We start from the raw sequence: 14,334 nt of genomic DNA on the forward strand, positions 1-14,334 counted from the left end.
ATTGGTTGGTAAGAATGCAGAGACAGAAAATTGAATGGATGGGGATTGTTTGGATAATTCTAGAGATAAAGAATTACAAATCAGTAGTGGATAATCCTGAGAATGGCACAGAGTACTTTGCTAAGATTAAAATTGATAACCAAATGAATTGCTGGTAGGTTAAATGTGCCCACTTTGGGACCCCTGATGGACCTGGAAGATGACCCACCTGCTGAGTTTATGGGATTGAGTGATGGTCCTTTGGGACAAGGAGGAGTTTGGAAGCTCCTCTAAATCTGGTTCTAAGGACTCCAATATCTGTGAATTTATGAATGAAATGGAGAGGCAGAAAGTGTTTATGTATAGCTCTCCTCACAAAATGGAAGGATTGATTTGGAATAATTGCTATTACTATCATTACAGGGCCAGATCATGTCTCATCTTTACATGAAAATATTTTTATCGGTTCTAAATCTTGTGTTTACCAGTTTGAAACTAGTCTTTGTTCTACTCTTGCAATTTAAAGTCACTTTTGGGATTTACCTCCCTTGTGGAAGTGACAGGAATGAAGGTGGTATTGGGATGCTAAAGGATAGGGGACCAAATATGAGCAAGTGACTGAGTGGGGTGGGTGGGAGTATGGAAAGAGTAACAGAGGGAGGGGATGAGAAGGGAATGCCAAATAAACTACCACCAAAAATGCAGCTTCCAATCCTCAGGATCTCTTTTCCTCACCACACCATACACTGCCTCCCGCCCTTCAGAAAATAAAAATGCAGACACAGATGCAGAAGGGGACAGCAAGACAAACCAAAATACCATATAGAGAGAAACACAGAAGAGGCAGACTGACATGTAGGAACACAAGGGCAGGAAAGAGATAAAAATCCCTTACTATAGAAAATACCATGACAGATTTACTAGTATTTAAAAATACTTACAAAGTGACGGGTGTAATGAAATTATGCAAATTAAACCATTTAGCAGTTTCTAGATTGGGAACATTGTTGGAACAAGTCTTTTTTTTTATCAAAGTCTTATATAATTTATGGGTTTCTAGAGGAGAACTATTTCTTGCACCTATAGGGTTGTATAAAGCTCAAAACATATGTTTGGAATAAAGGCTTCCTGTGATACCAGTTTCAGATTATATAAGATTTTCAAGTACAGCAGATTGAAAATAAATTGGTTGAAATGCGAAATGTGAACCTTGTTAAGTCTATACTATGGGATTAGAGCCATGTCTTTGTGCACCTGGGAGAAATGACAGAAAGCTCCTATTGCAGGAGTGAAATTCCTTCTATGGGCAGCTTCAGTTTATATGTAAAAAAATGCTAAGCAGAACATTAGTACAGATGTTTTTCTTGCAGATTATCTCAGCTGCTGCTACAACCCTTATAATGGTTAGTTTAAGTAGGAAAAGTGAAATGAGGTGCATGCCACAGGAATGGGAACATAAACAGTCCCAGGAATTGTCACCAATGGTTTCAAAACTGGGACAAGGACTCCAGATTTATTTGCCAAATCTACCATTTAAAATGCTATAATATAGTAATATGATTACTAACTCAGTTGCTAGGATAATTGTGGGATATACAATTAAGGATGTTTGTGGGATATACAGGAATTAGAGAGGCTTACTGAAGCCAGACACCTTGTGTAAGAAAATGTAAATCAATCAGGAGAAGGGAATAACATTGACAAGTACCTTCCAGAGAAAACAGAATGTAGAAAGTGGTTTTACATTATTCAGAAAGCAGCCCTACAGAAATCAAAAGAACAAGCAGGGAAATCTAATAGCTAAAACATCTTTCTATACAGAGAAATATTCACCTGTGGAAATCCCTCCGCATTTTTTGGCAAAAAGGAACACAGGCACGAGATCTGACCGTCACATGGGCAGTTCCTAAAAGATAATCAAACAGTCTGATAATCCAAAGTCCACTTAAAACAGATTCTGTGGAGTCAATTTTAAGGCGATGAAATGGATTCGTCAAAGTTAGTTGAGAATGAGGGGGTAGAGAAGAACAGCAGACAGTTAAATTTAACTAACTCTAATATTTATCAGTCTGATATCCTTCTTCATTAATGGCTGTGTGCATTGCCAGACAAACAGTTCTCAGCTTTCCCATTTTCAAAAAAAGACCAAATTGAAGGATAGCATGACACTTGTCTAATTTGGTCATAGAATTATAAATTATTGTGCCAGTTTTCAAAAGAGAAATCTGATCAACAAAAATTGCAAATACTGAAAATTTGAAATAAGAAAACTCAAAGTACACAGCAGGACCATCAATGCCTGAAAACAGAGGGGAAAAAAACAATGTTTCAGTTGGGAATCATACAGGATTGGTGAAATTCAGATTTTCGACCAAATCCCAGAAGAAATGTCCTTCCCACATTTAATTCTATATATTTGTCAAAATTCCCTTTAATTAAGTTGAATGTAGAACAAGTTACTGAGCTCTTTAGGGCCCCTGTCAATGCTGGTACTTAACTTAATTGTCAACAATTAAATGGGAACACTAGTGCAAACTAGGCCGAATACAGTTCCTGGAAAGTGTTTTTGCCACTTATTTTCAAAGTGCAGTAGGATTCATAGGTTATACCCTTGTTGCCATACATGCCCTTCACCAATGCTATGAAACAGGAAAAGATTTCACTCTTTCAATATCCGCCTTGTTTGGAACTAGCAGAAGTGCAACATGCAAATGATAGCTTGCACTAATGGCAATTGCCTTCCTATTTTACTATCTCCAAGTTTCACTCTGCTGTTCCCCTTCCCAGGACTGCAAAAGGTTCGTCCATCTTGTGGATAAGAGGGCAGAGGTTAGTGGAAGGTCCCTGTGGTATTTCTTAGCCTGTTAATATGGGCTGCCTTGAATGGATAAGTTATTGCATTTTGGATACTAAGAATCTGCAGACTTCAAGTGACAGCATACTGCACTGAAAGCTTGGTCAAAAAGGTAATTTTAAAGGAGTATCTTAATGGAGGAAGAAGTGGAGAGGAGGAGAGAATCAGAAAGGAAATTCTAGAGCTTAGGGCCTTTGCAGCTATGGCATAGCCACTAATGGTGAGCCAATTAAAATTAAGATGGGCTCATGAGGCCTGAATTGGTGGAGTGCAGAGATCTTGGGGGCTCTGAGGTTGGAAGAGATCACAGAGATGGAGAGGGTGAGTTCATGGAGCGATTTGAAAACAAAGATGAAATTTTATGATTGAGGGTGTTGCTCAACAAGAATAATTCAAAGATATATTAATATATTTTATAATGCAAATAACACACTTTATAATTTCATATTTATTATAATTTACATTCACTTGCCTGGCATTGGATCACTAAAAACTCTTTATGAATAATAGAATTCAAAAACTTCTTCATTCCAAAACTTATCCTGCTCACAGCCACAGAAATAGCATTAAATCAATGAGTATTTGTTTGCAAAATTGATAAGCTTTTGCCTATCCTACCTGTATAACACATGAAATGTTAAGGATCTGGATAATAAGATCCACAGATGAGGCTATTGAACACAATAAGGTATTAGGGGTTTCCCTAGCCTGCTGCTTTACTGCAGGTTAATGTGTAACCCACAGGCAGGGAGGAGCCTTTAACTCAAAGAATTCTGGGATAACTGCCATGGGTTCCTGAAGCTTCACAGGAAATGTTTTGTGCTCAGATTTTGAGAGAGGTTAAACCCCTCCACCTTTTGCTTTAAGGCAGAATGGTAAGTGTTTTTTTTTAAACATATTTCATTCCTTGAGTTTGTCTCAAAAATCTAAGTACAGAGTTATATTGTCAAGTACAGTTTTCAGTTCCTTTACCTGGTTGTGCAGGTGAAAGTACAAGTACACACCTGGCCTACGTTGAAAGAGGGAGTTTACTACTAATTAGATTAAGACTGTGATTATGAGTGCTTGACATGTTTTAAAGAACTAGGTTAGGAATTATACTGTAGGTAATATGAAGGCTACATGTTAAAAGTGTTAAAATCAATTGTTTAGCAGTACCCCATTACAGTACTAGGTACCTTATGCCTAACAAATCAGGTTTGATGGCATTGCTGAGATTAGGATGTCTGTGAATTTATTTGAATCAAAATCACTACTCAAAAAAAAATACAGATTTTGAAAAATATAACGTCCTGCAAATGAAAAAAATTATGGCAGATTTTGTGCTTTATGCTAATTGTAAATAACCCATGATTCAGGTATTACATATCTTAAAAAACACAGCAAATGCTGGGAAATCTGGAACAAAAATAGAAAATAGACAACAGGGTCTGAGAGCACCTGAAAATAGGCATCTCAAATGTAAACCTGGGATCAAAACAAGAGAAATTATTTTAGAAACAGCAATCGGTGTAAAAGTGAATTTTGTATAAAATACAGAACATTTTTAAAACTCCATAAAAACGTATCAAATGCTTAAAAATACCCAAACATGAATCAATTCAATTCTTTACTATCTTCCAAATTGAATACCTTCATTTAATTTTATTATATAAAGCTGTTGTTTTGATTCTGAGTGGAAAACAGATTTAATTTGAAATCACCTTAAAGAATGTCCATCAATATTTTGAACACCCATCTAAGGAACAGTCCTAAATAAAAACAAAAATAAAAACAAAAAAACTGCGGATGCTGGAAATCCAAAACAAAAACAGAATTACCTGGAAAAACTCAGCAGGTCTGGCAGCATCGGCGGAGAAGAAAAGAGTTGACGTTTCGAGTCCTCATGACCTAATACTTAGGTGGGTTTTAGATGCCTGGTCAACCAGGCTTGCAATCTGAATTCCCAACACTTCCACTATCCTGAGTGTTTGCCACCTCCTATTCCACACAGGTCAACCGAGCCACAATCAGTAGCGCTCTCACCTTTGAGTCCCACTCCAGGGACTTGAGCACTAAAATCTAAGCTGCCGCGCTCCTTTGTAGTAGTGAGGGTGTGCTGCACTGTTACAGGTGTTGCCTTTTGCATGCGGCATTAAATTAAGGCCTTATCAGCTCTTTGAGGTGGATGTAAAAGATCCCAGGACACTATTTTGAAGAAGAACAGGGAGATATTCCTCGGGCTACCAACTCTGGCTGGTTATATTCTGAGAGACGTCAGCAGAAGCGATGTCACTGAAGGATTTCTGAGTGAAAATGGGATTTTTTAAAGCAAGAATTAAAGACTTTTTTTAATTAGCAGATTATCACGGGCACGGGATTTTGCCTTTTTTAATCATCTGGCGACTTAGTGCCACTTCCTGAGCTGGAGCCAGAGGATTCCAGTCATGGACTCCTGTCTGCTTCTCCTCCCTGAGATCATCAGCTGCAGCTCAGCAATGATGGGGCAGCAGCTCCCTGCCATGAAAGTGGAGTGGGATTCATTCTTGGCCAATGCCCAGGAAGGGATGAACCACCGCCGCCACTGATACTCAGTATCATAGATCTGAATTTCTCCCCGCTCCTCGGCAACCTGTCGGTTGGTGCTTCTGGAACAGGGGTAGGGGCGGTGGATTTGCTAGTTCTCTCCCAGTGTCTCCACTCCTGTGTGCGACTCTGTCTCAGCATCTGAGCCCATCAAAATCTTGCTGGAAACCATTGTGGTCCTGACTTGTCTGGCGACAATAAGGGCAATTCGAGGTCTGTAGTAATTTCACTGCTCATTCCCTCTGCATGTGTGCATAAAGACAGCTACAAAATATCTCCCACTCACTGTCCTTTTCCCTTGCTGCTGTTGCATCAGCCACCTTCACTCACTGATTACATGCGGCCCCAATCCATCCTTATCGTAGAAGTTCAGGAACACTGCACAGAATTCTCTCTGCACTTGTTTATCACTCTTAACAGTTGCTGAAGTTAATCAGACTGTTAGCCCGCTTCTGGACTTAAACATTTTACTGCCCATTTAAATATGAAACCTGTTCCCTTTGAGGGGCTATTTCCTTTTCAGTTTAAGAATATTTCCTACCTGGGAATGCAGGGTGGCATCAAGTGTGACCCAGCACACTGAAGCTCAAAGCAGGGCCTCATCCTTCGGTGAAATTCGAATCCCCACCAATCCCATCGCAGCCTGCCAAAATTGCCAGCCAGTTGGGTGTTCCTGGCTTTTTTTTTCTGGTTTAAGAGTTGAATTTGATTGGGTAGTGCTGTGCTGGGTCCAGCTATGTTTGGATGATGTGACTGATTTGCTTAAAACAGTGTTTTAAAATCTCCCAGAATTTTCTTTGGCCACCAGGAAATTGATGTTGATTCAGGAGGCTCCTGGCCATTCCGGGAGGGTTGGCAATGCTAGATATTCCCAGTGTCCTGGCCAATGCTTATCCCTCCATTAACATTGCTCAAACAGATTATCTGGTCATTATCATTTTGCTGTTTATGGGAGCTTGCTGTGCACAAATTGGCTGCCACATTTCCATTATAACAAGGATTACATTTCAAAAGTATTTCATTGGTTCTAAAGCACTGATGATTTGAAGCCATGAAAGATGCTATATAAATGCAAATCTTTCTTCTTCCCTCATTACTTAGTCGGCGTCTCCTTCATTACCTGCCACAGCACAGAAATAACTAAGTCTGTAAAAGAAAAATATTCTTTGTGATATATAACCCAATGTACAATAATATAAACAACGGAGCAAAGCTGCTCTCCAAAATGAACAGAGCAGTACTACTACATCCATGGATTAAAATAATCTAATCTTAAATTTACTAGAACCAAGCACTTACTTTGATTTTTGTTTAGCAATCTCATATGGCTGAGATATTTAGATCAGAAAGCGGAGGAGGACTTAAAAGTGACATGAAAGTGAGACACAAACATGGGACTTTAATAATGTGTATTATTTTAATAGTAGTTAAAACTATAATCATTTCAAAATGTGGTTAAAAACATAAGGTTTTGACATTTGATAAACTGTCACTTAGCTTTTAAGTGGTCAACTCATATGTATAAAATGTTCCTGCCTGTTTTATTTACATAAGTTACTTGTTTTTAAAAAAAATTGTAAAATTGAGCACAGTCTCAGAATGTAAAGTGGGTTTTCATTGACATGATGTGACATCACACCAAAAAGTGTAGCACCCAATTAAATCACACATCGGGCGACAGTTGTACGAACAACCCTGATGAAGGTCATAATGTACCCACTTTAAATATACATGGAGGCATGGAAAGGATCTTTGCTCTTTTATGTCAATCTGAAACATGAATGGAAAACAGTAGTTGTTATTGAGAGATTAAGAATATTGTCTTTCCAAATACGGAAAGATCTAATGTGGACTTCAAACCTAAAACTGCCTATTTCTGTACTTCCTATAACGGCCCCCTGTTCAAGGCAAGCCTCTATTCTCTTATTCTGAATGCATATTACAGAACATTTTCCACTGGTACTGTTGTTTATAAATGTAACATGTTGAAAGTATGCCATAGATATTCTCTTGAGTACTGTGGTGCTAATTACTCCTGTGAATACTCTGAATACCTTGCATTTAACTATGTGTCTGTGATACTCAATATCTAACTGTAAACTAAAATAACACAGGTTACCACCCTTTGATTCAAACTGGATAGCATGTCTTTCACAAGTGCTCTCACATGCATTTTTCCAATCTGTTTGAAGATGGCCTGAAACACTTGTGAGAAGAGACCAGTGATAAATTGTAACATCAAAAAATTCCACTTACGGCATTTCAGCAGTGACAACTCCGTTACCTGTAAAGCACTTTAGGATGTTATGTTGCCATCAAAAATGCTTCATAACTAACTGTGGGGGGGGGAAGATGGAAAAATAAGCCACATGTCTGGTTATTCTCATGGGTTGACTTAGTTGTTTTTGGTATTACCTTTGTTTAATGTTGGCTGAGAACGTCCAATCGCCAGATGATTGTACGCAGGAGGTACCCCCAAGATGTGGCAGGGGGGCCCCCCAAAAGTCCTGACACACTGACTATGCAGGAATTGCCTGGGAAGTTTGGACTTCGGATGGGCAATTCATCTGCATTTGGAACCCTCCGATACTCTGAGTTAAAGTTGGAGACTTTGGATGTTTCTGACTCACTTATCATAATAGTTACCCAGGAAATATTAGAAGGATTAAAACTAGTTTTAACTCCTGTCAGTATATTACTGACCTCGCTGACTCCCCACTGGACCACCCAATTACCCCATCTGACCACCCAGTGACTACCCGCTCCAATTCATCCTACTCCTTCACCCAATCACCTGCCGCCCTAGCCCCTCACCCATTTACTTACATACTTACCAATTCTCTGTAGCTTTTCAAAGTGGCTGTGGGACCTTTAAACTATCTACTTATTGGAACATGGCAGCTAATGCCATAAAAAAGGGGTGTGGCTTGGCTTCCCCCAACGATCCTGCCCCACGAAGGAAGGACTCCCAGGACGGGTACATTCTGCATTTTTAAGGAGGCCCAGTTCAGACGTCTGGGGGAGAAATGTGGAGCCCTGGTGCAAGGTAAGTAAATGGGAGCGGAGTGGCAATGCAGTAGTTTCCGTGATTGCCCCTCCTCTGAAGATTCAGCCCATTCTCAACTGGCCTCCTGAACTTTTAGCTTCCAGATTTTGGCCAAGGACTATTGCCTCTGTTTGAAAACTCACTCCCTCTGTGTACCTTTACTCTGTTAATTCTGGCCTGAAGAGGCAATGTGCCTGACACCTCCTCAGACAAGGGTTCACTAAGAGGCCTGTTTACATCACTTTTGCAGACACCTCAAGCTGTGCCCACATGACAATAATTTTCCTCATCACATTGGGTATGGATTTTATTTGGTCACACAAGGCAAAGTAATGAAGGGTTTAATGGCGCTGGTTATTCTGGCTTTAATATATGTCATTCAATACCTATTTTAAATCATGCAGAAATTCACTTTGTTTTATACTGAACCTTTAACATAACTCAATCCCAAAATCCTTTATAGTGGAAATAGGAAAAAACAACTTGCAAAAATATCCCAGTATGTAACAATAGGTGAAGTGGCACTGGACATACAGGCTTCAGAGTTTGCTGGAAAGCCTGATGATATCACTGCGTGCCATATTGAGAATAACAATAAGAATGCTGCAGTGGCACTGATGTAGGTAATATTCTTGCCGGATCTCACAGTGAGACATACTTTGAGGTCAGCAGTGAAAATGGCTTGCTTTATCATTGCCAATCTCATTTTAGGGTTTTTACATAAAGAGACAAAAAGCACTAAAATGAAATCATTTTTAATCTTTTTTTATACGGAGCAAATTAAAGATTGGGACATACACATGGGGTGAAGGCAGAAGGTAAAATGTTCTGGAAAATAAACAATGTAGATTAATCATTTAACAGACTCCAATTGTAAAATTATTTTCTTCAGGGTCAGTTCTGTTCATCAAATTTTGTTAATCATATCACTGTTTTAAAAACCAAGATTCATCTGACTGAAATACATGTCATTTTGCAGGGGGTTTCCAACAGCGATGTGGGAGCGGGCAAATTGAAATTCTCGCTGATTTCATGATTGTGGCTCCAGGGTCAGAGTGAGGGGCTGTGAGGTTGACAAACTGTGCAGCCAGTGTCAGAGCCCTGAATGGCAGACCACAACTTCAGGATTTCTTTGTTAATCTGTGCATGCCTGACATCCTGAAGTTGCATAAAAGAAAAGCAAAATGCTGTGGATGCTGGAAATCTGAAATAAAAGCAGAAAATGCTGGAAAAACTCAGCAGGTCTGACAGCATCTGTGGAGAGAGAAAAATAGTTAATGTCTTGAGTCCGTATGACTTCTCTTCAGTTCTGAAGAAGAGTCCTATAGACTTGGAAGTGTTAACAGTTTCTCTCTCCACAGATACTGCCAGACCTGCTGAGTTTTTCCAGCATTTTCTGTTTTTATCCTGAAGTTGCAGTCAGCTGTAAAGGGGTAATGATGGTGAAAGCTGACAAGTTTACTGTCATCTCCCTCACACCCCACCCCCAACCCCAGGAGAACCTGGGCCAAAATATATTGCACTACAACTGGTGCGTAAGTCAACCAACAACAACAACTACCACATTGCAAAGATGTCTTGGACTATATTTGTTTAGATCTGTGCTCTCTGCACCAGTTTCATTCCTAGGAAGTAAAACTTTAAACCTTAAATGTAGGATTAATTTAAATCAGCAACAATGCTCAAACCTTTTGAGTCCAACAGATATTCACTATATGAAGTGCAATTTGCAGCAATATATGCTAGTTCTTGGCAGGATATTACCACTACCTGCTATTTTCCTGGATGCCTTTCAGTGAAGTAGTAGGTTTGTACTTGGTTCTTTAGGATCTCAAACCATTGGCAACTGATCTGAGTTTGGGCCTTGAGTATCATGTGAGAACTCTTAAATAGTACAGTTTGGCCCCATCTAGTGAGTTCAGTGGGAATGCATTCTTCCATTCTGCAATACAATATATCACTTATACTGAAAACATCTTACAAATAATTGAATTAGTAATGCATTCTATGGTGCAATGTAATTTTTTTCTAAATATTGGACCTTTGTGACCTGTATTCATTTGTTTAAAGATCCTGTAGCACTGCTTAATCCGCCCTCTACCTTCTTTCAGCTCAGACCTGATGATAAGGCAAGTGTGCCACTTGCTATCCTGCACTTTCTTTATAATGGAGGCACACTGCATTTACATTTCAGGGATCTTGAAGTGTTTGCCAAACCTTTATGCATTTGTTAATGAGCATAAGATTTGACACCATGGCTGGAATTTTCTGGCCTTGTTGGCGCTGGGCGTCATGGGGTGGGTGGGGGGGCGGACAATATGGCGAGAAGGCCAAAAATTGGTTTCATGCCAGTGTGAAATCACAGGGAATCATCTGATGGCGTGCGTCATAGCAGAACTCCAATCCCGCTGGAGGCCAGCGTGAACCCACTTTGCATTCCGCGGAATCGTCCCCCCCACGCCAGATTTTCCATTACACCAGCAGGAAAGTACACTGGCCCAGAACACGTCTGGATAAGCATGATGTGCAGGAGTTGGGACTTACTGATAGGGCCTTGCTCAGATCGCAGACACCCGAGGAGAAGAATATGCTGGAGCCCTACAGCTACCGGACCCTGGGAAATACATACATCATATGCTGGGTGGATTCTCATGGGGTTGGCTCCACCACGAAGCAGCTTGCAGAAGGTGGCAGGTCTCTGTTGATGTCTCAGGTCTGCTTTGGAGCATCATGGTCTTGCCCATGGGCTGCTATGGATGATCGATGAGGGGGTGGGGGGAGAGGAAGGTCCAGATGTGATTGGGAGACGGTGCACTGTGGAGGGGGGTGGGTGGTGGGGCGGGGGGGGGGGGGGGGGGGGGGGGGGGGGTGGTGTGGGTGGTAGTGGGAGAGGAAGGTGTACCGGGGTGGTGGGGGAGGAGGTTGGGAGGGGAGCGGGGTGGGGGGAGGGAGTAACAGGGCAGAATGAAGGCATTCTCATTGGCAAGTGGGGATGTAGGTGTAAGGGGAAGAGTCAGGGTGGGGGGAAGGAGTAAGTGTGAGCTAGGGAGTAAGTGGCGTGGCGGGGAGGGCTGATGTCCAGGTGAACATACAAGGAATGGTACTGTAGAGTCAATGACTGCCTCCTGGGGAGTGAACTGAGGGTGTGCATGTTAGAAGGGAATGGTGAGTATGTGAGGGGGCAGAGTGAGCTGGAAAGGTGGAAGGGCGAGGGTGTGAGGGTACGATGGTAGCAGTAGAAGGGACAGCGAGGGTGGTTGGTGGGGATTCTCCGAGGCCGACACAGATACCGGGGGTAAGAAGAGGAGGTCAGGGAGGGCAATGTGGATGGGGGTGGGATCTTCAGGAAGGTAGGGAATGTGCTTGTTCACCTGGACATCCTGGAAAGAAAAGGGTCCAGGTTGGTAGGTGATGGTGGGTGGGTAGAAGGTGATGCCGGGGGGGGGTACACTGTGATGGGGGAAAGAACATGGGTGACTGGGGGAGGGGAAAGGATGGTGGAACTTACAAGAAACTTGACTACAACCATGTTTTTCAAATCGAAAGCAGCAGACCCTCATGTTGGATAGGCACAGGTGTTGCATGGGAGTGCGATCAGTGTGTGGGTGGAGATGCAGGTCAACTCAGATGGACAACTGAAAGAGAACCCCAGCCGACAGCATTGAAAATGCTTGGGACAGTGAGATGGGTGTGATTGAGGAAGACTCCGCATGCGTGGGAGAGTGCTTACACGAGGCACTGAAAGGCCCTTCCACACACACTTCTCCCTCCAGATTCACTCGTCCAACTGCATGCAGCTGAACTGCTAGTGGGGTGGGGGGAGATGCAGGGGGAGGACTTGTGAAGCCTGTCAATGAATCTGAAAGACAACATTACACATTATTCAGTGAAAGTGAATATATTTTCAGATTATAAAGTGACAAAATGTGTTCACCTCACCCGTGCAACCACTTGTGATCAGAATTTCTTAACTTTTCTAGGCCTACCACTTCTTCCATGTGCTGCTCTGACATCCGCCGCAGGGTTGGAGACAACCTGTGCAATGGTTGGCCCTGTTGCCCCTGATGACTTTGGCGTGCATTCTCTGGAGAGCCGAGGCCTTGAGGGCCCTGGCTTGCTTTGGCTGCCTTCCTGTGGGCCAGCTGCTCCCTCTACAGTGATAGAGGATGAGGTTGAGGGGGCCACAGGCAAAAAGGACTCAGAGCGAGAGAACAGCCTCTGAGATTCCTGAGTGGATGACCCAGGGGTGTCCAGCTGCCACTCCTCCTTTGGGTGCCTGAGGGTCCCGGCCTGACTCCTTGAGAGCAAGGAGCACCTGGAGAGACGTCCCTTTCGCGTTGCCACTGCAGGAACTCACCCATGGTTACCGGATTCCCTTGCTGAATATCAGGACATTCTGACTGTCGCAAGGTCCATTCAGCTGATGTTTGGCAATAATCTTACTGACACATTTAAAATGTTAGTAGCCTTGCATTAATCAGCAGATGAGCACTGAGAAAGTATTGGTCCATGTTTTCCAGAATTTGTTCTATTTTTCAATGCTTTCAAATCTATGAAAATAATCATGTGTCTCATGTTAAAAACAGGGAATCCATTTGTTTGTCAAATTAATATAAAATTCACACTGAAGTTTGTAAGAAAGTTTCCATGAGAATCATAAGCAATATATGAATTAGGAGCAGGAGTAGGCCACTCGGCCCGTCGATACTGCTCCTCCATTCAATAAGACCATGACTGATCTGATTGTAACCTCAACTCCTCATTCCCATCTACCCTCCATAACCTTTCAACCCTCTTGCTTATCAAGAACCTATCTACCTCTGCCTTAAAATTATTCAAATACTCTGCTTCCATCACCTTTTGAGGAATAGAGTTCCAAAGACTCATTACTGTCTGAGAGAGCCCCTTGTTCTAGATTCTCCCACAAGAGGAAACCTCCTTTCCACATCCACCCTGTCAAGACCCCTCAAGATCTTGTATGTTTCAATCAAGTTGCCTCTTCCTCTTCTGAGCTCCAGTGGATACAAGCCTAACCTGTCCAACCTTTCTTCATAAGACAGCTCTCCCATTCCAGGTATCAGTCAAGTAAACCTTCTCTGAACTGCTTCCAGTGCATTTATATCTCCCTTAACTAAGGGGACCAATACTGTGCACACCACTCCAGATGTGATCTCACCCGTACCCATATAAGTGAAGCATAACCTCCCTACTTTTGTAATCAATTCCCCTTGCAATAAACAATAACATTCTATTAGCTTTCCTAATTATTTGTTTTACCTGCATACTAACCTTTTGTGATTCATGCACCAGGACATCTAAATTCCTTTGCATCTCAGAGCTGTGCAATCTCTCACTATTTAGATAATATGCTTCTTATTTTATTCTTCCTTCCAAAAAGGGCAATTCCACATTTTCTCACATTATGCTCCATTTGCCAGATCTTCGCCCACTCACTTAACCTATCTATACATCAAAACCAATGGTTATTGCATTTGTCATGACAGAAATTAACAGAATTGCAGAATGTGATTCCTCAAAAAAACCAAAATTGATCCATCTAATCACCGTAAACCAGTGAAGTGACCTTGATAAGTCCTTGAAGATTATTTAAAAAGAGCTATTTTCAAACCAGTACTGTTTACTGCATGGGAAAACGTGAAAGGCAAAATTTCTGAACCTGATTGTTAAAAGCGTTGATTTTATGGTACCTACCGCGTAAATTTTCTGCTTCATTCTTTGAAAAGTGCAGACTATGTCAGTTTGGTCCCTATGATCATCAGTTAATTCATTATTTTTGTTAAAATAATAATGCCAGCTGCTAAATTATGATTTAGAAAGATAGTTTTGAAAAAGCCAACAAACAAGTCAAAGGCTGCCCCAGTACACACAC

At 41.6% G+C, this 14,334-nt stretch overlaps 1 protein-coding gene across 1 annotated transcript in view; it reads left to right on the top strand.

The window, feature by feature from the left end:
• Window positions 1-3,607: 3,607 nt before the first annotated feature.
• The window catches only part of ap1s3a (adaptor related protein complex 1 subunit sigma 3a), a 41,825-nt gene continuing 31,098 nt past the window's right edge, over window positions 3,608-14,334 (top strand). Inside the window, exon 1 of the mRNA XM_041213167.1 lies at window positions 3,608-3,708. Coding sequence (XP_041069101.1) covers window positions 3,706-3,708 — 3 coding nt within the window. The 5' untranslated portion in view covers window positions 3,608-3,705. The remainder of the gene's footprint in view (window positions 3,709-14,334) is intronic.

This window comes from Carcharodon carcharias, chromosome 2 (assembly GCF_017639515.1).
Source record: "Carcharodon carcharias isolate sCarCar2 chromosome 2, sCarCar2.pri, whole genome shotgun sequence".
Classification (NCBI taxonomy): Eukaryota; Metazoa; Chordata; class Chondrichthyes; order Lamniformes; family Lamnidae; genus Carcharodon; species Carcharodon carcharias.